The sequence below is a fragment of the Syngnathus scovelli genome, chromosome 15 (assembly GCF_024217435.2).
Source record: "Syngnathus scovelli strain Florida chromosome 15, RoL_Ssco_1.2, whole genome shotgun sequence".
NCBI lineage: Eukaryota > Metazoa > Chordata > Actinopteri > Syngnathiformes > Syngnathidae > Syngnathus > Syngnathus scovelli.
The window spans coordinates 6,801,097-6,824,899 of record NC_090861.1 but is presented as its reverse complement, the minus strand read 5'-3'; the positions used below and the strand labels follow the sequence as shown (position 1 = coordinate 6,824,899).

General features: G+C 41.8%; 1 protein-coding gene across 4 annotated transcripts in view; it reads left to right on the top strand.

Annotated features, from left to right (window-relative positions):
• nrg2a (neuregulin 2a) overlaps positions 1-23,803 on the top strand; it is a 59,659-nt gene that overhangs the window by 24,194 nt on the left and 11,662 nt on the right. For all 4 annotated transcript variants that reach the window (XM_049743327.2, XM_049743325.2, XM_049743326.2 and 1 more), the window contains exons 2-4: positions 4,307-4,472; positions 4,988-5,106; positions 22,421-22,541. In XM_049743327.2, coding sequence (XP_049599284.1) covers positions 4,307-4,472; positions 4,988-5,106; positions 22,421-22,541 — 406 coding nt within the window. The remainder of the gene's footprint in view (positions 1-4,306; positions 4,473-4,987; positions 5,107-22,420; positions 22,542-23,803) is intronic.

Genomic DNA, 23,803 nt, shown 5'->3' with positions numbered 1-23,803 from the left:
TGTTCTCCCCGGGCCCGCGTGGGTTTTCTCCGGGCACTCCGGTTTCCTCCCACATTCCAAAAACATGCTTGGTAGGCCGATTGAAGACTCCAAATTGTCCCTAGGTGTGAGTGTGAGTGCGATTGGTTGTCTGTCTCTGTGTGCCCTGCGATTGGCTGGCAACCAGTTCAGGGTGTCCCCCGCCTACTGCCCGATGACGGCTGGGATAGGCTCCAGCACGCCCGCGACCCCCGTGGGGACTAAGCGGTTCGGAAAATGGATGGATGGATAATATAATATAATATAATATAATATAATGTCCCCATTCATCCAATAGTGACAGTATAATGTTTTTGTGGTATGTTTGTTTTGCTTGAAAATAGTCCAGTTGTAACTTAGCGCAATGCTACAAATTCTACTAAAACAAGTTAGCACTGGAAAAGGCACTGTGATGATGAATAATGAACAGTCAGCGGGAGAAAGAAACCATGTGCTGTTATTGTACAAAGTGGCTTTATCGCTGAGGCTTTGAGTCATATCGAAACGATGCACCAGCTAATTATCTGGTGAAAGCGGTTTCCTTGCTCGTGTTTGAGAAATGATCTTTTTGAACAGATGTAAGAGTACACAGACTGGTGTTCACCATCGGCCCAATGTGTTTCTGGAACTGTCTCATTGAGCAATTTGTCTCTGGACAATGTGTAGTGAAGTGACATAACACCAGAATAATCTGGGATACTTTGTGCAGAAGTCAAGGGGGAGGGAGGGAGGGGGTTACAAATGCATGCTTCAGATTCTTCCCTTAAGCTCCTGGACATAAATGAGAAATGTTGACTCAATCATGTGAGCAATTGTTAATTCATCAAGCGCCTTTTTTCTTGTAGTGGGCGCTTGTCGTGCCGACTTTTCCAACTGTTGCCCCCCACGAGAGCAAGCGGCTGACATGCCACACAGGCCCGCCCGGCCGGGCTCTCGATTTTTTGCCTTTTATTGTCCACGTCTGCAGCTGCCCTTCCACTTCAAAAGCAGACAATCAGGCGCTTGCAAGAGGCCCCGAGTTTATCATTGCTGCCTGACACTTTTTTCCACAGGTGTCACACAAAAACGAGACAAATCACGTCTCGGGGCTAGAAAAAAGGACTTTATGTGAGCGCGGTTGACTTGCGCTCTACTTCATGTGTGTCCAGCAAACATCTCCTGTATGATGGTTTCCTCATCAGGCGACCCACAGAGGAGCCAGCGTCCACTGTATATCACGCTGCGTGAGCGCTGCCATAGGGTTCATGGATGTCATGTTGCGTAGATGAAAGAGCCTTGAAGATAGACGTGAATATGAATCTCCTCGGAGTACCGTCAAACATCTGCGAGGGGAAGGTAGAGCAAAATGACGGCGCCCTGCGTCTTCATTACGTTTGTGCTCCTCCTTACACATCTGGCTTACCCATAAGTGTTTCTTCTAGGCCAAGAGAAAACTTGTTTAATTTACTTGGCAACCTGTGTTGAGGTAAAGTACTAAACATTTTTATTTTATTTTTTTATTTTAAGAACTTCATTCCTGCTGTTCTCTCGACTGATGACAGGATGACAGGCTTTCCAAGTCTGGCAAAAATGAAACGTGTAAAGCCATATCACGCCGACATTGTTTACACCGTCTATTCCGTATAGGCGGCTAAGATATCGGACGAAGTCAGCGAAATAGTCACATTTGGAGATTTGGGTTCTAGTCAAAGGTTTCTTGCCAAACTACCTTCAGGAGTGACGGCCGGTTGATGAAAATGTGCGCTGAAGTCTCTTGTCAAACATGGCGCATGTTTGAGTATTCATGAATGTATGTAGGTTCTTTTTGTATATCGCATCGCATACAGCTTATTACAGCTGTGAAAATGCAGGAAAATAGGTTCAATGGGAAACAGATGGAATTTTAAAGTTCTGCATGTGGTTCTGCTTGATGAACTCAAAGCACCTGACACTTCAGGATGTACCGTGTTCCGATAAGCATATGTTGCATATTAAGCATATTTATGCAACAAATGTTGCGTTATTCTCAGAGTCCATCTTTGATAACACCTCAATCTGGCATGAATTCTTAGAAAGTGAATAATGCACTGTTTAAAAAAATAGAGAGGTTTCCAATTTTAGGCAACAAACTCATAAAATTTCAATTTGTGCAAGTCAACAAAATATTTTAAGTGTGCTTATGTAAAAATTGGCTTTCTTGCACTTTCAGAAGAAATAAAAGTGGATGTAAATATCAATAAATGTCAAGAATTTGTCATTTATAGTTTTTCCAACCTAATGTTTTATTCCTGAAATTTCTTTCAGTTTTTTGTTTTTTTTTTCAGTGTGGAGGCTTTCCGCCTCCATTTAATTCGAGGCTTCAATAATTAGCTCCCAAAATTGCTGTTTAGTTAGGTTCTTAATAGGGTTAAGGTCGGGCATTATGGTGGACACGCTAACATTTTTTTTCCTAAGCGGTTTTTTTTTTTCTCTTGAGAGCATGTAATTGTGCGTTGTCTTGCATGAAAATGATTTGAGTGCGGAAGCCGTGGGTCAAAGTTCATTTTGACACCTTCAGGCATAGTAATTGAGCCTTCTGTTTCACTTGCCATCATTGTGGCCCAAAGCATCAATCTGCCAATCCTTAGCCAAGTTGCAGCCTTTTGAGAACGTGAGGGGTGGCCGAGATACAACTTCATGCTTGACTGCAAGCCTTTGGGGATCTTGCATCAAAAGGTTCTTGGGACTCCTGGGACCGGACCTCAGCAGTTTCAAATACATACCTGCTTGCTGCTCATCAGTAACTTACCAGCTGTTCTCTGAATACGAGGCAGAATCTCAGACAGACAGACAAAAAAAAAATCCTCAGTCAGTTTGATTATTTTGCATGTATGATTATTATCTAGGACATGAAATGTTTATTTCTATCTGCATAATAATTTGGAACACACATACAGTATGTCACGATGACTTCCTTAGGGAGATCTCTTAAATCTCAAATTCATTACATGAGATCCTCCAGCTCTTGTATCCACATTTATTTGTGATATCAAGTCCAACAAAGATTCATCTTTTTTTATTTCAGCACTCCATCTCCCCAATTGCCATAAATACCAAGTGGCCCACACAGACACATAGAAACACAAATAGAAGCAGTTGATCTAAAAATACTTTTTGTCATTGATGTGTATTTGAGCTATTTTTAATTTCACTTCATCATCAGCAGATCTGAGCTGTACATCTCACATTTGGAATAAATAAGTTCCAACTTACTGTGGTAAAATAAAGCAATGCTTTGTGTTTAAAAATAGCTGTAACAAATGTCTACATTTTTTTATACAATCGCAAAGCATTTTTTGAATGATTTAATTTGTATTGTACATGGACACAGTGTGTTTGTGACAACTTTCATATGCATAAGTGAACAGTGCCCTATATTCATGAAAAAAAAAATGCAGCATCATTGAGGCTTCTCCGCTCCTCGCGGTTATGACAACTTTATCAGGTCAGGGAAGTAGGACAAATTCTCCAGAAAGAGGACATGGGTGGGTGGTAGAAGAACAACTTGTGCATCACAACTGCAAGTTTGTTTCAATCCTTAATGGTGTTGAAAATAGCTTGAATAGGAAGCCTTACTCAGCGAAGCCTTCACATGATATTGTGAATGGAGCAAGTTTTTGTGTGTAGAGCAAGAGGAGGGAGTGGGGTGGGGGGGCATCTTGGCCATCCCCTGATTGACCCTCATTCACCCCAACTCACTCTCCCCACCCTGAGTGAGTGTTCCCCTAAAACATGTTTGCAGCTGTCAGCTGGCAAGTGCTTGCATTGCCGTGTTCTTCATGTACTGTACAAATGTGTGTGCATGTGTGTGTGTGTCGAAGATCATTTTTCATAATCCAATGCATGGCATTAATAGAAATGACACAATATTTGGAGTCTTACACTTAAACACACAAGTGCAGCAGCAGAAAAGCTTCCATGTGCATTCAGGGGGTTAATTTCTCAGTGATAATTGATTGTGGATGTTTTCTATACTATATTATATGATAGCAGCTAATTGTTTAGCAAGCGAAGCAGATTGAAATTGCACCTGTTTGTTGGTCTGACGTCAACTTGATGATGCCTCTGGTGACAACATCTGCTTTGTCACATGAGAGACTTGTTAGCTCAGTCCACTGAGGGACAATTGGCTCCGTACTACAGCCATGTTCTCTTTTTTTTTTCTGCTCAATCTCAAAATACACAATGGAGCATCATTTGTGCAAACTAAACTTTTTTTCTTCCATCGAGTATCCCGAATAACTTTTTTCCCCCTCTCTCTTCTTTCTAGCTTCGGCTCCAAAGTTAGAACCATTGAGGTATCCATCACTAGTGGGTGAGGGAAGCAAGATCACAGTCAAGTGTGAGGCCACGGGGAACCCTCCGCCGACCTTCAAATGGTTCAAAGATGGCAACGAGCTGAAGAAAAGCCCAAAAAATCGAATAAAGAACAGCAAGTAAGTACACAGTTTGTTTTGTTTCATATTCTTTTGGTTGCAGTACCACACTTGGCCACCCATCAAGAAAAGCAACAGTGCACCCTGTAATTTAAAATAATTCATGCTCCTTTTCCACGCTGTCCCCGTCATTGAATTAAAATTGCTGACTCCAGAGATGCACTTGAGTAATATGCTAGAAGAAGACCGAATTTTTGAATACGTCGATGCATTTAAGGGCCCCTTGTAGACACTCTGGCTTTTTTTTTTTTAAATTTTTTAGCCAAATTAAAAAGCAACTTTATTAAGATCACTATGAGAGATTTGACAATGAACTCTGTACAATATCCCAAGTGGTTTTATTATTCCAGACACTTTTTCATTCTCTAATCAGCACCCTATCAAAGCAGAGGCCTGTTGTCATGCGGCCCGCTTGTCCTGTTGTCTGCCTCGCTGTCCCCCATGTTTCCACTCGATGTTGCTTCCTCCCGAGCCGGGTTCCCCTGACTCAGCTGTGCGACTGTTGTCTCCCACAGGAAAACCTCCAGACTCCAGATCAGCAAAGCGAAACTGGAGGATTCTGGGAATTATACTTGTGAGGCGGAGAACCTGCTGGGAAAGGACAAGTCCTCTGGCACTATAAACGTCCAAAGCAGTGAGTACAATTTGAAAGCACTGGCTTTGTTATTCCTTGCTTACGACTGTTCTCCGGCCAAATGAAAGATCCAAAGTGGGCATGTAAAAGTGGGTAACATGCATGAAGAACAACTGTCCACTTGGACTTTCCGGATTTTTTAAATATGGTTCCTATTCAGCAATGTGCTTTTGGCTTGCGACACGAGAACATAATACAGAACAGAATCCAAAACTCAGCCAACCTGAGAGCTGTAAAAAGTTTGACTTTTTGATCGTAGGAAATACGTGCTCGTACTGCGTTTTGGAAGGTACTGTAGCCAGTGAAAGAGTTTTGATAACAGCTGCTTCCATTTGGTGGGGTGGTGAGTCAATGTTGGTTCTAAGCGTGTGTGGGTAGTGCACTGGCTTGCAGACGGTATTAAAAAGAAAAGCGGATACGAGTCATGTGCTTTTGCTTCTATCCAAGCAAGGATGTGTCGTTATCTTGTCTGAGTGGCAAAAAAAAATCCGCAGCATGTCTGAAGTGCAGACTGTCGCTATTTTATTATATCTGTTAACTTCCCCTTTATGGCTTTAATGGTCGTTCATACATGGAGCAAAGAGCAGAAAAAATGCATTTCGAAAAAAAAGCGTGGAGATGGCTTGTGCTTGATGTCTTGCAAGGAATGTAAATTCCTGCTGGTATGACCGAGTTCACCTGGCCGTAAAAATGTCTCGGGGACTTTGATGCTGTGCAGAAAAGAGGCCATGACGTTAAGCAGCGTGCAGAGTATCTTTTGCTTTTTTTTTTTTTTTTTTTTTCAATTGAGCATGCATGTTGACATAGCCATGCTACCGCTGGTGAAACATTTGGATCATTTTGTACATTTCTTTGAGGGAGGGCGGAGGTGCTCTTTCCGCCGCAACCAAGTTGGAGATATCGTCATTCTCATATGCTGACCTTGGCAGGAGGCTCATCCCGCTTCGACTTGAGAGGCAAACTGAGTGAAAGAAGAGGCGCATGTAGTCCAGCCGTCACTCAGTGCCCTTGTATGCTCGTTGAGGCACAACACTCACTCAGCCTTCCCTTTTTACATCCGTCACTATGAGCTGTTATTGTTTATAGTCAGGCAGCGCCACTGGAGTAGCAGATCTCTGCAAATAATAAAAAGGACCTTTGTGCTAGCAAAACCAACATGCTGGTCCAATTGCCAGCACACAGATAAGAAGCCAACCACATCCAGTTGAGATTCACATCCAGATTATGTGCCTTGTGCTGACATGGAAATGTTACATAGCCTTTTTGTCCACACTCTTGAAAGATGTTTGGTGCAAACTGTGCTGTTTAATTGTAATCATCTAAGATATGTGGAATGCTGTTGTGCATCCTGCAGAGGTCAGGGGAATCCCTTGTGGCAGCACCTGTTTCCCAAAATTGACTTTTTTTTTTTTTTTTTGTGTGAAGGCTTAGCAACATGCAACAGTGAAATTCCGATCTGCAAATATTTTGTTACAAAGCAAGCTGGCTGGAACACACCAGATTGTTGCAATGCATCAAACATATCGTTTCAATCTATTCTAGTTTTGAATCTTATGGATGATTTTGCATGTGATCTGAAATTGCTCTGTCATTATGGGATAAATTCTCCCTCAGTGTTCAGAGTGTAGTTTGAAAAATGTTACAAATTTACACTCATTTTCATCATATTGTGTTGTCAAGCTCAACATGTCCACTCTGTCGTCGGGAAATATCAATTGCTGTAAAAATCTTGCAGAAATTCAAACTACATTTCTTCAGCTTACAAAGTGTTGCTGTGTAAAAGTCCACCGTGCAACTATTACGTGCTGACATTTTCCTAAAATGTCCTCACTGCCATTGTCCACCCTGTCAGCAAGCTCACATCTTTTGTTGTTTGCATTGACACCAAAAAGTTTGCACACTTTTAGGTGTCAATGCAACCTTATACTAAGCCAGAATGTCTGTCAGCGTTTCATTAAATGGCTCCAGGTTTTTCCAAACAATGGCATCACTGTATGGCCCATCTTGTGTAGTGACCCCAGGGTGTCTGCCTGTCTATGTGTGTGCGTGTTTGTTTGCAAGTTCCATTGTGTTACAGCGGCACGTCTTGTTCCGTCATGCTTCAGGAAAGAAGGCAAGACGGGGCGAATCAGGGGTGGTATGTCCATACGTGAGAGTGTGTGTGTGTGGGGGGGGTATTTGCTGAAACCATATCCTCCAATAAAAGCTGTAAACAACACTCTGTTGTGATCCAAATCACAGATAAAATAAATATTCTGAGCAAAACTGGACTTTTATTTGGAACTGTTGCAGTCCAAACCCTGTGTTGGACCGTCACGCTTGCAAGTTTTGTGTTTTCGCTAAGGAGATGACAAATCTCAGATTCTTTACCCCCTCCAAAGGTCGCAGGCAAAATGCCGTTAAAGGGCTGCAGTGGCCCGCTGCAGTATGTTGCCGAAGCAGCATGTCGCTGCAGTATGATCAGTTTAAGCCGAGGGGAGGGGAGGGGAGGGGTGGAGATAGAGATGGACACAGTGAGACTTGGAGAGAGAGAGAATGGAGTGTGGAAGACGAGGGAGGGATGGTGGGGTCAATATAAGGGAATGCATGACAGAAAGCAGACTGAGACATTATACAATCAAGGGAGAGGGGTTTGGATATACAGTATATAGAAGAGACACATAGTAAGCAAAAGGAAGACCAGAGCCTGATGTGCTGCATGAGAGAGTTTGACTCTTTCTAGGAAACATCTGAGTCCAAAACTCAATGTGAAGTTTATAAAAGTGTAGTGTATTTTTAATCTGCCATAGCACGCACCGCACTGAAATGCTGAAATATTAGTTGTTTTTTTTGAACAGAGGATAAAGAATATATGCCTTTGAGAATTGTTAATAATATTGTCTGTCTATATGGGTTGCTCCACAGTTTGGATTCTAATATTTTTAGTCAAAGAGTGATAACCTGGATATTGATTTTATTTGTTATTTAATCTATGGTGTTGTCTCTCTATATAGTTGAAGACTTAGTGTACATAATATTCTGGTCTGTGCGTACCACTGATCACAAATGAAATGACCAAAATGATGTCAAACGGCAGCATCCTGCTCACTCACCATGTGACGCAGCCTCCCGCTGTCTGTTATGTGCTGGGGACCGACCTGAGGCCTCCCATCACTCAGCTCCACCACATGGTGATTCAAGGACACCGCAGCGCACGCTGAAACTTAGCGGGGGTTTCCCCCTCATTTGAAAATAAGATCCTAAGATGTGTTTTTCAAAGCCATAAAGCACACTATCTGTGAGCTTAAATATAGGTCATTTAAATTGATACGCATAGCGTCAATTTCTCAAGCCGTGCCAGATTCATCTGACATTTTGCCCAGAGGTGTTGTTAAATTGGAATTACCTGACTGTTCCCCGGATACCAATTTTACTTCCACGTATAAAGAAAAATGGGAAGGATCACTGCTGCGTGCCATAAAAAAAGGGGCAAGATATATTAACCCCTATTAATAATGCACATAACATTTGGTCATTACTCCGGCTCTGCCAGCACCTATTTATAATTTCACAGCGAGGGAAAGGAAACCTAGTACACCAGTTCCCTCGGGTGTGGAAAAACTAACCAGCACGTTTATGTGGGAAGAAGCCGAACCTTAAGTGAACCCCTTTTACATTAGCAAGCGTTCAGGGCATGGTGGCGCCATGCCAGCCATGCAGTTTGTCCTCCAACATTGAAAAATTGCACCTGTGTGGGGAGTTTAGGCATGACGCTTCCACTGTTAACTAAATGATGTGTCATAATTTAACACACTTGAGGTTCTGCTTCAATACTCCTTTTACAACTCCTCCTTCTCAATGAATTGAACTGAAACGTTGGCTGACCGAGATGCTGATTTTCGAGTCAGCTTTGTTCTCGCCTCCTCAAAACAAGTCTCGAAATTGTCCTTGGGTGTGATTGTGAGTGCCAATTGTCTATAAGCTTCTCTATCAGTTTCGGGAGGGTGTTTCAGTATGTTGTGCAATTTTTTTTAATCTGATGAGATGGTTTTGAGTCCTTTAATGTCTCATCGTGACGTGACCCAGGGGGTCCCCTCCTATCATGCCCCCCCCTCCCCCCCCCCCCCCCCCCCCCCCCCCCCCACGGTGTCTCCCGGTGGTCTCGATATGACAAGTCCTTTCCCTGACTGGTGTTCTCATCTCTATTCCCAGCCCCCAAAGTAGGACTAGTGGGCCCTAACCCTAACCCTAACCCTAACCCTAACCTCTAGCCTGTAATCAGTCTAGCACAGTGAGACCTGGTGGCCCGCTGCAAAAAGTGTCGTATATCATCCACTGTTGTCTAGAAGCGACTGCGGTCAGGTTCGCGGGGCTCCACGTGGCTTCAGATGAAGGGCCTCCCCATTATCCTACAGGCTGCCATGTTGTGATAAGCGCTCGTGAGGCGGCCATGTGTCCACGGGCTGTAGGTCACATCCTCGGGGGGTGCTGTGCGCAGCTCCGCCGAGAGAGTGTGTGAGCGTCCAGGAATGTGTTGATGGAAATCACAGCTGAACATATGATTGCTCCAACCTTAGCAGTCATGCTGGGGCCCACCAGCAACAATTTCACGCACGCACGCAGGCAGGCCCACACACACATGCGCACGCACGCACCTACATACGCGCATAACTTCACGTTTTCACTTCTCATCCTGAGGCCAACCACCATGACCCTGATGCTGATATACATGCAAACAAACTCAGCATCGCCGCAAACACCTTAATCGGTTACATCCGTACTTCTGTTTTTTTTTTGTTCTTTTTTGGGTGGTCCAACTAGAAAAAGCCCTGGTGACGACTCAACACAAAAATTCTGTATTCTAATTAATATTTCATTCATGGAATAATAATTAAGCAGATGATTCCTAATGCGAGCCTGAAGGCATTTGTGATGTCAATTTTAATTGACAGCAGGGGGCGATATTGGCCGAAAATCAGATGATTTATTTTCCTCTTTAAGAAAATATTTTTATTCATTTCATTAAAAAGATTGATACTATTATATAAATGCCATTGGCTGTGAGTAAGTAAATATCGTCCTCACAACCCAAATTTTTATTACACTTTGACAATGTGAGTCACCACCACACTTTTTAGTATGTTTAAGGTTTGCGCAAAGGACAGAGAGCATCAGTCCTAATCAACGTAAAGCACAGATGGGAGATTCAGCTTTTCCTCCCACTGACTAATGCGCTCCTACTTAAATGAAACATTACGCTAAGTGCTTCTTCGAAGAACATAAACAACAATTTCCCTCGTTCTTTCTATGTCTAAAACTCTGGCAAAAACACAACTTACGCTGAAGATGTAAGAGAAAAGATAAACATTTTCTGTAGTGATGCTGAAGGAAGTAGGTTGTAGATGTGTAACCATTTTTTTTTTTGTGGGTAAGCTACAGTTGTGTCAGAAAGAGACTTTACATTTGCCAAGTGTTGAGTATTTACAGGCCACTGGAGAACTGCTTGGCAGCTTGTATGGATTTAGCTACGGCGCTATCAATCATGCCCGCTACGCTACGCGACGCTACGCGAGGCCTGTGGCGGCAGTCGGCGTTAGCGTTGTTACACGCTTCTCGGGAATCGCCCATACCAGGTGCACCACCAATCACTCCAGTGCTTTCATTCCAAAGGCCTGCAACTTGCTCTTTAATATGGACAAATTGCCACCCAAATGTCATTGTGGTTTTTTTAGTTTTTTTTTTAGCTAAATGTAATCTTTTGGCGTCGTATATCTAACGTGTTTGTCCCAGGCCAGATAACTGCTAAGAATAGATTTTTAGTTACCTGTTTGAAATTTTACCCGCAGAATGAAATATTCTTGCCAAAGATGCATGTAAGAATTCTTTGCTTGTCTTCACTTGTGTGACATCACTGTGATTGCCTTTTTTTTTTCTGGAGCTGAGAGGAAGGACATACCATGAACTGTTTTCAGATTCTAATGTGCAGGAGGGAGATCATGTTAACATGCGTAGAACATGTTAACTTATGTTGCCGATTTGGTTTACACATATTCTTTTTTTTTTATGTTGATTGATATTCACAAATGACTAATGTAGTTTCTAGTCTCCTCAGTGAGGTAATAACTATAAAAGCCCAAGTGCCGCTCATGCTTAGCGATGTTATTGTTATAATTTGAGAAAACATGTCCTCTCGTTGACAACACACATCATTGCCAGTTGTGTTTATGTGTGTTTGTGTGCAGCTAGTAATTTAGCGGAAATGTTTGTTTGTGTCCACTCAGGTGTTGATGGTAGCAAAAACTGATGAACAACTTGTATGATTACCACGTGGCTTTTTTCCACAGCTAGAAAGTGTTGTTTTAGTTCATCACTCGCTGCTCCAGCGAGTGAGGAGAAATAATAATCAAATATCTGAAACAGCCGTCGTGCGTAAAACAGTGCAGTTCTACACCACGACAGAGGTTGTAGCCTTTGGCAGAGTTGTGAACTGTCTATTAAAGCAAAACAAGACCAAATTTAAAGAAAAATACAATTTATTCCCAGTACTTTATAGAAGATGGAACCCAAAATCTGTCATCATCTTGCAGCCTCATGACAGCTGCAGTGTGTCACTTTTTTTGTTTTGAAGTGCACTCACAACCATGTTTAGTTCTTGAAACATTAACACAATTGCCACTTCGCCCACACACAATGTCCTTACTTTTCTTTGTGTTTATTGTTGCGGCTCTTTATGTAGCACATCCGGAGTTCCGGGAAACTAGAGGACCTTTTTTTTTTTGCAGCGAGTCTTCATTTACAATGTCTGCGTTGGAGATAAGATCCAAAAGTCTGTCAGGAGAGTATGAAAAACATGAAAATGAATTGCTTCTTTGAATGCCTTCCATATTTTGGCAAAGACGTACATACTTTCTCAAGGAATAGTCTGGGCATGTGCTTGAAATACGCATGCAATCGTTTTATTTGATGTCGCTGAATATGACCTGAGAAACTATATATTGCCGAAACGTATATGAGGGTGTATAATATTTTGGAGCTAGGGCTTCATTTTTTTTCCCCCAATTGCAGTTCATATGGGGGAAGCCCAAGAAATGGTTGAGGCATAAATCAGTTTCCTAATATGTCAGTTCAGGGTGGGGGGGATGGTATGGAGCGTTCAGTGTTCCCCTTCCATGTGCCAGAATCTCTGAAGAAGAAGCAGCTGTCGAATGTTATCAGTTGAGGGTTGAGGATGAAACAATAGAGAACGGCACTGAGAACGAGGCAGACCTCCGCCAAGGCCCAAATCGCACATCTTCTTCGACTGTCGTGAACGCTGCACCCCCCGCCCCCCAAAGTTCAACGGAAATCACTCGAGGAATTTTTTGGTGTAATCCTGCCATTCAAACAACCTAACCTCTTGAGCTGCAATAATGGTCTGAGTTGAAAAACATATCTTCGGGCGGGAGCTTGTTTTGCTTGTTCGCTTAATTCCCTGTAATCCCGTCGAGGCCGCCGTGTGATAAGAGACGAGTTGCAGTGAAACCTGTGCGGAAAAAAGGCAACTAAGTTATTGAAATATCACAACACAACTTTCCTTGGAGGAGATCCAGTAAGCTATAGGCCGTGTCATGCAGGACAGTTAAGCCGCAGCGTAAATGAGTGAGGATACTGCTGTGTGCGTGTGTGTGTGTGTGTGTGTAAGGAGGAAGCAGCTGTTCCACTGGAGAAGCTGAGTGATGTGAGCAGGAGGTGACACGAGGTTGTGCTTTGTGTTAACTCTTCCTGGGTCCGACACAAAACTGATCTATGACTTCATTTGATAGCATGATAAAAGAATTCCCACTTCAGGCCTCCCAGCTGTCCTGGTGGTCTTCATCCCCTCCGAGTGGGACCTCAACTAAGGCTGCTGGATTCTTCTTTGGGATTTGCCCAGTAACTAACAAGCACCATCATGTTTTGTTAATGCTTTCAAACATTAAAATGATTGGTTGCATCATAAAGACTTGTCTGTACCGAGTTAGAGCATTGAAAATGAGCCTGAAAGGAAGTGAGGTTTTTTTTTTTCTGCTACTGCCATGACAGTATAAGGCTAAATTTTGCATTTTAATGAACGACATAATATAATGTTGCCATCAGCTAAAATTTGGTGTAAAAGTCAACAATGATAAATTAGTGGATACAAAATCTATTTTCCCTGCCTTTGTTAACATGACATGGTTGTTAGTTTGTTCTCGCCCACAGCGACGCAAATCACCCTTTTCTTTCAATATACCAACGTGTCTGCAAAATTATTCAAATAGTTTTTATTTACATATTTTCTATAATATCATCAACAACAGATTCTTGAAAAATAGCAGAACGCCCATTTTGACAAATTAAGAACAGGCGTAGAGTATATTTAACTATTTAAGCACAGTAACAAAATATCGATGCTTCATTACAACCATCGATGAAGACTATTGATGACAAACGTTTGTGAGGTGCTTCGTTTTTATGAAGGAGGACATTTTTCAGAATGGGGCTTTTTAAGATGTTTTTACTCTTTCCAGTGTATCTTTATGAAACATATACTTACCATTCCTTTGCTTCAAGCTCATAGACACACAGCGATGTCGCATACAGCTGTCTCATATCCGAAACCTCCCATTAGTCCCTCACACTACCTCCCTTCTTGTCGGCCCCATTTTTGCATCCAAGTCGTCATTGTGTCGCGATCGGCAATGATGATATTTCCAAAGTGCGCAGGTGTGAGTGTGACTGGAATAGACGTCACGGTGTTCACTGATTCACGCACAGCAGTCATCCTTCAGTATACAGCAAATAGAATGGCGGGGGATGTGGAGCAAGTGGAGGTGTGCGTGTCAAAGTTTTCAGGGAATAGCGTAGGGGAAAACCTCTCGTCCTCACAGCTGGTCTGCAAGTGCAAGGCCCAAATATGGAGCTGTGGTATATGTCTTGTGTTTCTGGTACAAGGCTGCAAAGTCTGTCCTTACTCCGAAATAAAATCCAGCTGTTGAAGATGACGGCCGATGAAGACATGATACCTCCCAAGCGAAGAGCTACACTTTATAGCACCTTCGTGTTATCATAGCACCAACATCTCGTCGCAAAATGGCTATTTTTACGACACTTTAAGTACCTGTGAGTTTTTTTGTCCGTTTTGTTTTCTTCTAATGGCTGCAAAAACATAGCAATCCATAAAAAATAATTTGCTAAAGTGAGAACACATGTTCCAACATCTGGTCTAAGAACCTGTCCCTTGGAGGTGTGCGATGGATTTCAGGCCATCAGAGCTACTAATTTAAATTTCACACGCTGCCTTTCAAGCTTTGTGTGGGTTTGCACGTGTATGTTTCCAGTTAGCGTGAAGAAAATGGAGGGAATGAGCTGTAATGACACCTTGATGCCTATGATAACAGATTGTGAGGGTTTAACTTTGGGGAATAATTACCAGCCACAACATTTGAATCATACTTGAGATAATACAAAGTATCATTTTTAGATGTAAAACTGTATTGAAATGATTTCATATATTTTAATTAGGTCACCAAAATCAGCGGTGTCCAACACTGCAAAAGTGTTTTTTTTTTTTTTTTTTTTTTAAATCAAGCTCTAGTATTGAATCTTTTTGGTGTTACGAATGTTTGACTAGAGTGAAAATCCTCAATTGCAGCAGTCTTCCTGACACACAAATGGATCTTCTCAGACAGCACCTTTTCTTGACACTGAGCTGCCTCGATTGAGGCACGGCCTCCTCGCATCTGTCTGAAACTGGCACTGCTGCAGGAAGTGCTGGATGAATACAAGCGTATTACTATCCACTCCCGCCGCCGCTGCTGCTGTCTGTCAGGCGAGTTTAGACACAGGATGGCAAGGGGGTGACTGGATCATCGTATCCACTTCTGAGATTTAAGGGGAATCCCCCGTCTCGGAATTATGAGTTTAAAATTTTTGAGCATTGTGTGGGATTGATTTTTAATTAATCACATTCATAACAAGCTAGATGATTTTATCTCCACTATTTTGTGGTCTAAAACCAAAACTCCAACACGGTCGCCAAGTGCTGCATGCTAACGGCCTCCCCGGCAGCCCTGCCGTAGGCTTCCGCCACTCGGGTGCCCAGTTTGAGTGCACCGTACGGCTCGATTGCAGTTTGCGACAGCTGTTGAGCAATCGCGCTCTGGGCTGCCGCTCTTTGATTTGACTTGAGCGGCGGGATGATTGAGGCAGGCAAGACCAGGCATATCAGCTATGTGAATGAGACAACAGGAGTCAGGAGTATAAAAGAGGACACAGTCGTAGCAACAGCAGTCCCGCCATGGAAGGGGGGGGGGGGGTAGATTAATGTCGCTGGTAGGCTCCACTTCATCTCCAAAGACATTTTGAATTGAGGATCAAGTTTTCCATTGTGGGCAAGCTCAGATAATGGTCCCTTACATGTGTCCAACCTACAGTAAATAGTCATCTAATTCCTTTTTGGATATTTTGAATCAATGCAGCCAAACGAAAAGAGGCTATTAGTGTTGATTGGGTGTGGCAATGTTGTGTTTTAAAGTGGGTGTTTGTTTGTATTTGATCTCACAGGGTGTAATATTTTCCGACTTTAAAATGAAACAAAAATAACCCGCAGTCTTCGTCATCTCTTCTGTTTCTATTTTGTTGCTCGAGGCTTAATTGCTTGTCAAAAGATAAAAAACACTATTGTGTGCCACCTTTTATGAAGTGATGCCTTAATAACCAATGTTTGTGTCAAGAAAAAAACAGAATAATCTCAATATGGTAATTTTTTTATAATCCTGTATCCTAAATTTATTTGTTATTCAGCACTTTGATCTATGTTTTGCTTTGTCAAATTTGCCTTGAATGCTGTCACAGAACTGTTTTTCACCAAACTAACAACTAGTGGCCATCAAACAAACCAATCAAACAGAGCTGAGCAGTTAAATGATTGCGCAAAACCACCATTAGCATAATTTAGTGTAAATGGGTAAATATAAGCCAGTTTTCACGACAAGATTTGCTTAAATATTAAAAAAATTACTCACCGTATTTTCCGCACTATAAGGCACACCGGATTATAAAGCGCACCTTCAATGAATGGCCCATTTTAAAACTTTGTCCATATATAAGGCGCACCGGATTATAAGGCGCATAGAATAACTCAACATTTCTAAAACTTTAATGCAATCACAATATAGTAACACTCGAAATAGTGAAAACAATAACAATATATCAATAACTCAAAGTTGCTCAAACGTTAATATCACACAGCACACAAAATAAACACGTAAACCTTACTTTAATAAATTAATCCTCATCCCCGAATCCATATTGGTCCATATATAAAGCGCACCGGATTATAAGGCGCACTGTCGGCTTTTGAGAAAATTACAGGTTTTTAGGTGCACCTTATAGTGCGGTAAATACGATACACTTAAAGTGATATTTTTGGGCAATATCTTAATATTCCTACTTGAGTCCATTTTTTGTCTGCTCCACTGATTGCTCTTTTCCCCTCCCGCATCTCTCACCGCATCCAACCCAGCCATCAGTAGCACCAAACTCCTTGCCCTGTATGGGTGAACCAAATCCCTAAGTGGTTATCCGGTGAATGCATATATACACACATTCCATTTGAAATATTTTTCTAAGGGGATCGCCAACAGGAAAGATCTGTCGTTACTGTGATTTGTAAAAAGTAGGTTAGTGTGACTGACCACCCTGCTAAGTGGTCTGACATTTATCTCTTTACCATCAGGTATTTCGTGGCCGAGTAAAAAGGATTTATTGTTGCTTTTATTAGTTGTAGCTACCGTGTGCTACCTGTTCCTTCATGTTACTTCATTTATAGGGAGGTTTGGCAGTTTTGCATGACCCTGAGGTTTGAGAAAGACATTTATAAGAATTTTAGAATTGTAGTTCTTGGATCTGTTCTGCCGAGATGTAGCTGTCAGAAAGCAATGCGGTCTGCCAACGGTTCTCCAGTGCTTGCCTCCTCCTCCTCCCGTTTGTGGCACATGATTTAGACTTTTTATGCTGATAACGGTGCTTTTTTGTGAGTAAAAACATCAAATTCTAACAAAGTCCAGATATCAGCGGAGCTTCTTTGACTTACACCAGAAGCCGACTCGAACTCTGTCTTGTGTTTTAGAGATTGCAGTGCAATCGGTCTTAATCCAAGCTGTGGTCAATTATGATTGTTTTTCATAAATTAATGTATTCCGTACTATAAAGAGCCCAATCGAAAATGTTTCAAGCTGGCCTGTGAGGTGAAGCACAGGGTTCGGAATCATTGTGGCGTTTGTTGCATATATGCACACGAGAGAGAGGGGAAAAAAAAAAAAAAACGTTGCAATGGGAACCCCTCTTTTCATTTTTACGATTTTCCTAGAATCCTTAGGAGAGCGTGGAAAGACAGGCATGTTTATGAAGGTTTCCAGATGGTCCTGCTTGCACCCCCAGCTTTTCTTTTCAGTTCTTGGGCCATGAAGGATTAATCAAAGTCAGTGGTAAGAGCTGATGGCTAAACACTGTGGCTCTTTAGAACCCAGAGGAGACCTCGCCGCAGCTCCAACTCCGATTCGGCCCCTGGGCTACAAGGCCCGGTGAAAGTTGAAACCTGAGCTTCAAAACCAATCAAACTTGGTGAAATCATAAGTGCGGATAAACAGGCTCTCCCTCCTTTACTCTGTTTTAGCAAGGCACCTGATCATCTCACCGGGTTAGAGGAATTTTTGTCCACGAAGGAACACATCTAACAATTCTCAATTTTTTTGATTGTTTTCCTCTTGGGGATGGATCAAAGACGACATGAAAGTGTGTAACGACCCAAGCAAACCACACACAGGACGACTGTTAGAACAAAGCGCTTCATTTCAAACTATGACAGCGCTATTCTTGTTCACAGTGTCACCCACTGTTGTGCTTTCCATAATTATCACTCGGAACAGGAAAGCGAACAGTGCTGCGATTGACAGCGCTAACGGGGAGAAAGTCCAAAGTGACACCGTTTTTGCTTGCCTCGGGAGATAAATACTTCACGATTCAAATTCGTTGGCTTTCTGCATGCTCTGCAATTCTACGACAATTACAATGTACTATTTCTCGGACACGTGCAAAATAATAAGTAAAAAAAGAGCCAAACAGCTGCTGGACTTCTATACTAGCATCTGCATCTGGCCACTGAAGCTTCACTATACATCACTTTGCACAATGATCCAGCACAAACAAAAACAAATTATAATACGTAATGATATTAATCTATTGCTAACATTTCAAACTACTAACTAATCCACTGTTAAAGGATGCTGCTATTTGCAGACAAAAATATTTTTGGTGCTGTATTTTAACTTGTCATGAGGGTGAAAAACGTTGACCTCTGTGTTATGTAATGTGCTGCTGTTATAAAAATCCGTTAGTTTCCAAATTCCCCCAAATTTCAGCCAATATTGACATTTATAATTCTATTTCCTTTATTTCCAGTATATAAAATAAACGGAGATTGGATGGTTACCAACACAGGGCGTATCCCGCTTCTCTCTCAAAGTCAGCTGGGAAAGGCTCCAGCTCACTCGCGACACTAATGAAGATAAGCAGTTCAGAAAATGGATTGATGGATAGAAAATAAAAATGCTGAAGCAGCAAAGCTAGTGAAACACAATGCTGGAGTCAGCCAATGCAAAATATATTCCGTTCCCCATAGCTCAAACCTTGACTCGGTATGAATTTGTACAACAGATGGGGGGGGGGGAGTTTTTCATGTCATCATCCCTCCAAAGTGATGTTGTTGGAAGAGTAATCAGAAGACACAAAAGATGTCAAACAATAGGGATCAAAATTTGGACCTTGACTATGCTGTGGGATTTGTAACATTTGGTGATGCTGGGCCAAGAGATGTTTTCCATGAAGTTAGTTTGTTTCGGGACATCTACTGTTTTTAGCATTGTTTTTTTAGACTTTATTTATGACACCATGTTGGTATGAATTCTCAATGCTTGCACAAAGAATGAGTTAAAGTTGGAAGTTTAATGTTGCTTTATATTGTGCTATGAAACAATCGCTTCGTCTTGAAAAAAATTATGTTTCATATGTTTCTACTCTGTAGCCAAGGACACACATTGTCATGTAATCAAATTACATGCTTGGATTGTGATGTGGTGCTTGAATGTCAAATATATAACAGGACATTGAAGGTCACCCCACAAAGAACATTTCATCCATATTGTTTGCCATTAGTTGAGAGCAGCCCAGGATATAATTTGGATCCCGCCCAAAGTCGGTTTGAATTGGCTCCCGCTTATTTGTGGCCCAAATGAGGACAAGCAGTAAAAAAAAAAAGAATGGATGGTGTAACTGCGATGTTCGTGACATAACAAAATTTCAAAACAGTGAGGTTGATTTAAATGTAGGAATCTTTGATAGCAAGCTCAAGCATGAGTCAAGATAAAATCCCCCTATGAAGGGGGAGGACCACATGAGTAGCCTGTAGCTCGTTTCTAAAGCTAGCCGAAGCAGACTGTCACCCCACAAAGCTTGGGTTCTGTTCAAGGTTTCTTGCTTAGAGGGAGTTTTTCCTTGCCAAAACCTTGCTCACGTGGAGGTACATTTGGGTTTGTGATACCCATATATACAATCTTTAAGGAACGTGGACTTAAGCTAACTCAAAAAAAATAGATAAATAAATACAATAAAAAATACATACAAAAATTCGAATATATTGTTAAAATCATTTGTTTCAGATGTACTGTTATTATTTTCTGTATAAAAATTAAATTTGGTGTTCAAAAAGTCTTGAAAAAGAGGGGGTTGTCATATAATCAGGGTCTTATATTCGGGCCAATACGGTATATTTTTATATATATATATATATATATATATATATATATATATATATATATATATATATATATATATATATATATATATATATATACATAAAACAATAAAAATGCAATTGTCGCTCTAAGCTTTTTGCAAGACTGTACACAAGTTTTATTAGCTTCTATTAATGTACAAGGCAACATGTCATTATCCAACTATGGCAGGAAGTCATTTTTTCAGAGCCAGCGAGCGGAATGCGATAAATTTGCCCTCATAGCAATGTGCCCGAGGTAAGAGGCAGAGGGGGCGGCCATTGAGTGATGCGTTCATTCATGATGAATATTACCCATAATTCATAGTGTGTCATCACTTGTCATATGTAGGAATGAGATAGTCGGTTCAGAACACTGCAGTGATTGCTGTTCAGTGTGACGCATTTGCCTGGCAAATGTTTCTTTTTTTTTTTTTTTTTTTTTTATTTTAGATTGTGTAACAGCCAAATCACCCTGGGGAAGTTCAATGAGGTCATCTGTTGATGAAGAAAAAAAAATATTGAAAATTATCATGTGTGGTGATGTCCACTTTGCGAATAGTTTGTTAATTTTAAAAACAGAGTGCAGAAATTGACGGGGGGGGGGGGGGGGGCAACTTGGGACATGCAGTGAAGTCGGCCTCGTTTGACATGAGGCCAAATAAACTTTGACAGAAGAACATGACCAGGGTTCAAAGCCGAGCCTTGATCCTTTCTGTGTGAAGTTTACACGCTCTCCGTCTCCCTGTGTGGGTTTTTTTCCGGGTCATCGTTTTTTTTTTTCTTAAGCCAGGTGGATTGGTAATTATGTCTCCATCCATAATGCCCCGCCTCCCACACTGGCACAGCTAGAGGGGACCTATGGGACGTCACGACATTTTTTCTTTTTAAATATATCCTTAATTGGTTGCATCTTTTTGTACAATTGATAAACATTCTGGTTGTTTTTACAATGTTTTCATGTTCCTGACTGATCTTTTTATGAGGCGTTTTACAAGCCAGTGCTGCAGTCAGAGGTCAGAAGTGAGCGACGATGAGGTAGTTGCCATTAGCTGCTCGACTACATGTTTTTTTTTCTCCCCCCTGAGCATAGTAATATTTGTTTCTACCTACTTAAAAAATGGAACATGTATTGTTAAAGTGACACAAAAACCGGCACATTTGTAAAACCATTGAAAATATAATTGTTAATCATAAACTAATGCTTTGTCTGCGCTATATCTATCGGATTCAAAACAAAACCTCTCAAACTATTATTAATGTTTTCATTATTATTAGCTCTCTTTGTTGATTGGCTGTGATAATTCCCCGATGACTTTTTTGTGCAAAATCCCACACTAATAGTTGTGCATTGGCTCTTGTGCAAGCAGCAAAAAAGAGCTGATGTGACTTTCCGCATGTAACAAATGCAATCTTGTGACATCTCATCCCGATGGCAACGAGAACACATCGCAGGTCCAACTGAATCCACTCCAAACGCGCTTTCCAGCTGTTCAATTTGATTTATTGTACTCGCACAGAACCAGCGGTCGGAAATTCTCCGCGTCCCACCAGCAAACTGACACAATCTGCTTAGGTGCTAACAGCACCTGAGAGCAGGTAAACATCTGCCGTCACGTGTCATACTGCCGCGCGCCTTTCTCATGCCCCGTCCTGCCGGCCTTCACCGCTTCCTCCTCTTCCTCTCAGCACTCCCTTTTGCCTTCATACGGCACGGCTCTCGTCCTGATTAGCAGCCTTCACCTCCAACATATTCTGTCTGTTCAGCCAGGGGGGATTAAGTGCAGATACATGACATTTCGGGCCATTCCAAGGATCTGAGTCAGCGCATAAACAACTCCTACGCTATGTCAGGGAAATATTTATCTTTGCTCGTACAACTTCTGGAGATAGTGTCAACACTGCTGAGAGACACAATTATACTCGTGAACGGGGGAAACGAGAGTACGAGAACACTGGTGAAAACACTGGAGTATCCTGTGAGGAAAAAAAAGTGGTGAAATACACGTGATGCATGTGGCAAACTTTTATGACAAATTTATGCAAAAAAAATATTAATCATACTAATGAATGAAAAGTACCGTATTTTCCGGACTATAAGGCGCACCTAAAGACCTAAAATTTTCTCAAAAGCCGACAGTGCGCCTCATAGTCCGGTGCGCCTTATATATGGACCAAATTCCTAAATTTAAACTGGCCCGAAGCGTTGTGTCATGAAATCAATCATAAGTGGCCCGCTGAAGACTATGAATCATGAATCACAAAGACTATGGATCATTCTTTTGTGATTATAAAGTAATTTGTTGCATCTGAAGTTGAAATAAAAAAAGATAAAATGGAGAATGATTTGATTTGGATTAAAAATCTGACATGATGCATTAATGGGGCGCCTTATAGTCCGGTGCGCCTTATATATGGACAAAGTTTTAAAATGGGCCATTCATTGAAGGTGCGCCTTATAGTCTGGAAAATACGGTAATAGTCTTTTGTCTCTCTTCTCCTCAGTAACCACAACGCGATCTCCAGGCTCAGGCCACGGCAGAAGATGCAACGAAACAGAGAAGTCCTTCTGTGTGAATGGCGGCGACTGTTATGTCATCCATGGTATAAACCGGCTGTCCTGCACGTAAGTTATCTCTTTTATTTTTTATCTTTTCCACCACTTGCAAAGACCGATGTCGTTTTGTGACTGGATTTCTAGTATTCTTCATCGCAGCAAAAATGTGCCTTTCTGTTTTGTTGAGAGCACTTGATTCCTGTTGTTCTTTCTTGCAGCAGCAGCCCGTCAGAAGGAAAATGCCCACCTGTTGTGTATTGCAGCGCTCGTAATGGAGCGCGGCGTCAGTGTGGTCATCCTTTTAGCGTAGTCGTGCACTAAAAGTCCCGTTTAGTGTACAACAGGAAAGCTGCGCGTTAAAAGCCCTTTTCAAAACGTCATGAGTCACCGTTCTACTAGGGAGCAAATATTTATGCCTATTAGGGGCCCCCAATGAGGTAAATAGAGTCGTTGCTTACATTGAAGGTCCTTGGCAAAGGGGATCATGACACCGCGATTAAATTGTGCTTGTCGGAAAGGAGTCAGTTGACATGATCATAAAAACAACTTGTTTTTTCATCTAACATCGAGATTTTAGTCTGCATTAGCGTCATAACTGAAAGTCGTTACGCAGAAATACAGTGGAAGCTTTGAGGTGGAACACAAGCCGTAATTTGGATTTGTACATTAAAATTACCATAAATAAATAAAAGTGCAAGAATTAATTTTGTAATTTTTTTCCAGAGATTAACCTCAATTTTTTAATGTCATCGAGGTACTATGATTCTCCTGCATATCACTCTAAAGCCAAAGAAAAAACAAATTGGCCTATTCACCTTGAAAACAAGCAAACATTTGTGACGTTCTGTGAGTTTTTCCCAAAGTGATGCCTTGGCTCAATAAAGGTTGGAAAAGACTTCTGTAAGGCTTCCATTGTAACCTGCTGGTTTTCCCCCTTTTTTTGCTTAGTCCATCCAATATCCCATCCAACCACTGTAGTGATCCGTTCCAGCTAATAAAATCCATTCTTGTACTTGCAATACAAACTATGCACTCCCTCTTGTCATGGCTGTTAAATATCGGGTTGCACGCTCCATTGGACCATATGTCACTATATCACGACTACTTAGGCCGGTGTGATGCAGGAGTAGCAACGCTGGCGCAGCTTCAGCGCCCAGTTGGCCCCTGCGAGAGCGCTCGACCAGCAATGCGGATATGGCCGCAACAGCCGTTCAATACGCTATGCACAAATTGGAGGCAGCAATAACTCAATTGCTGTAGCTAATTCACTCACGGCCGCGGGGCATGGCTCCAGAAGAGTTGGATAATGCAGTGAAGGCCCGCGGGGGATT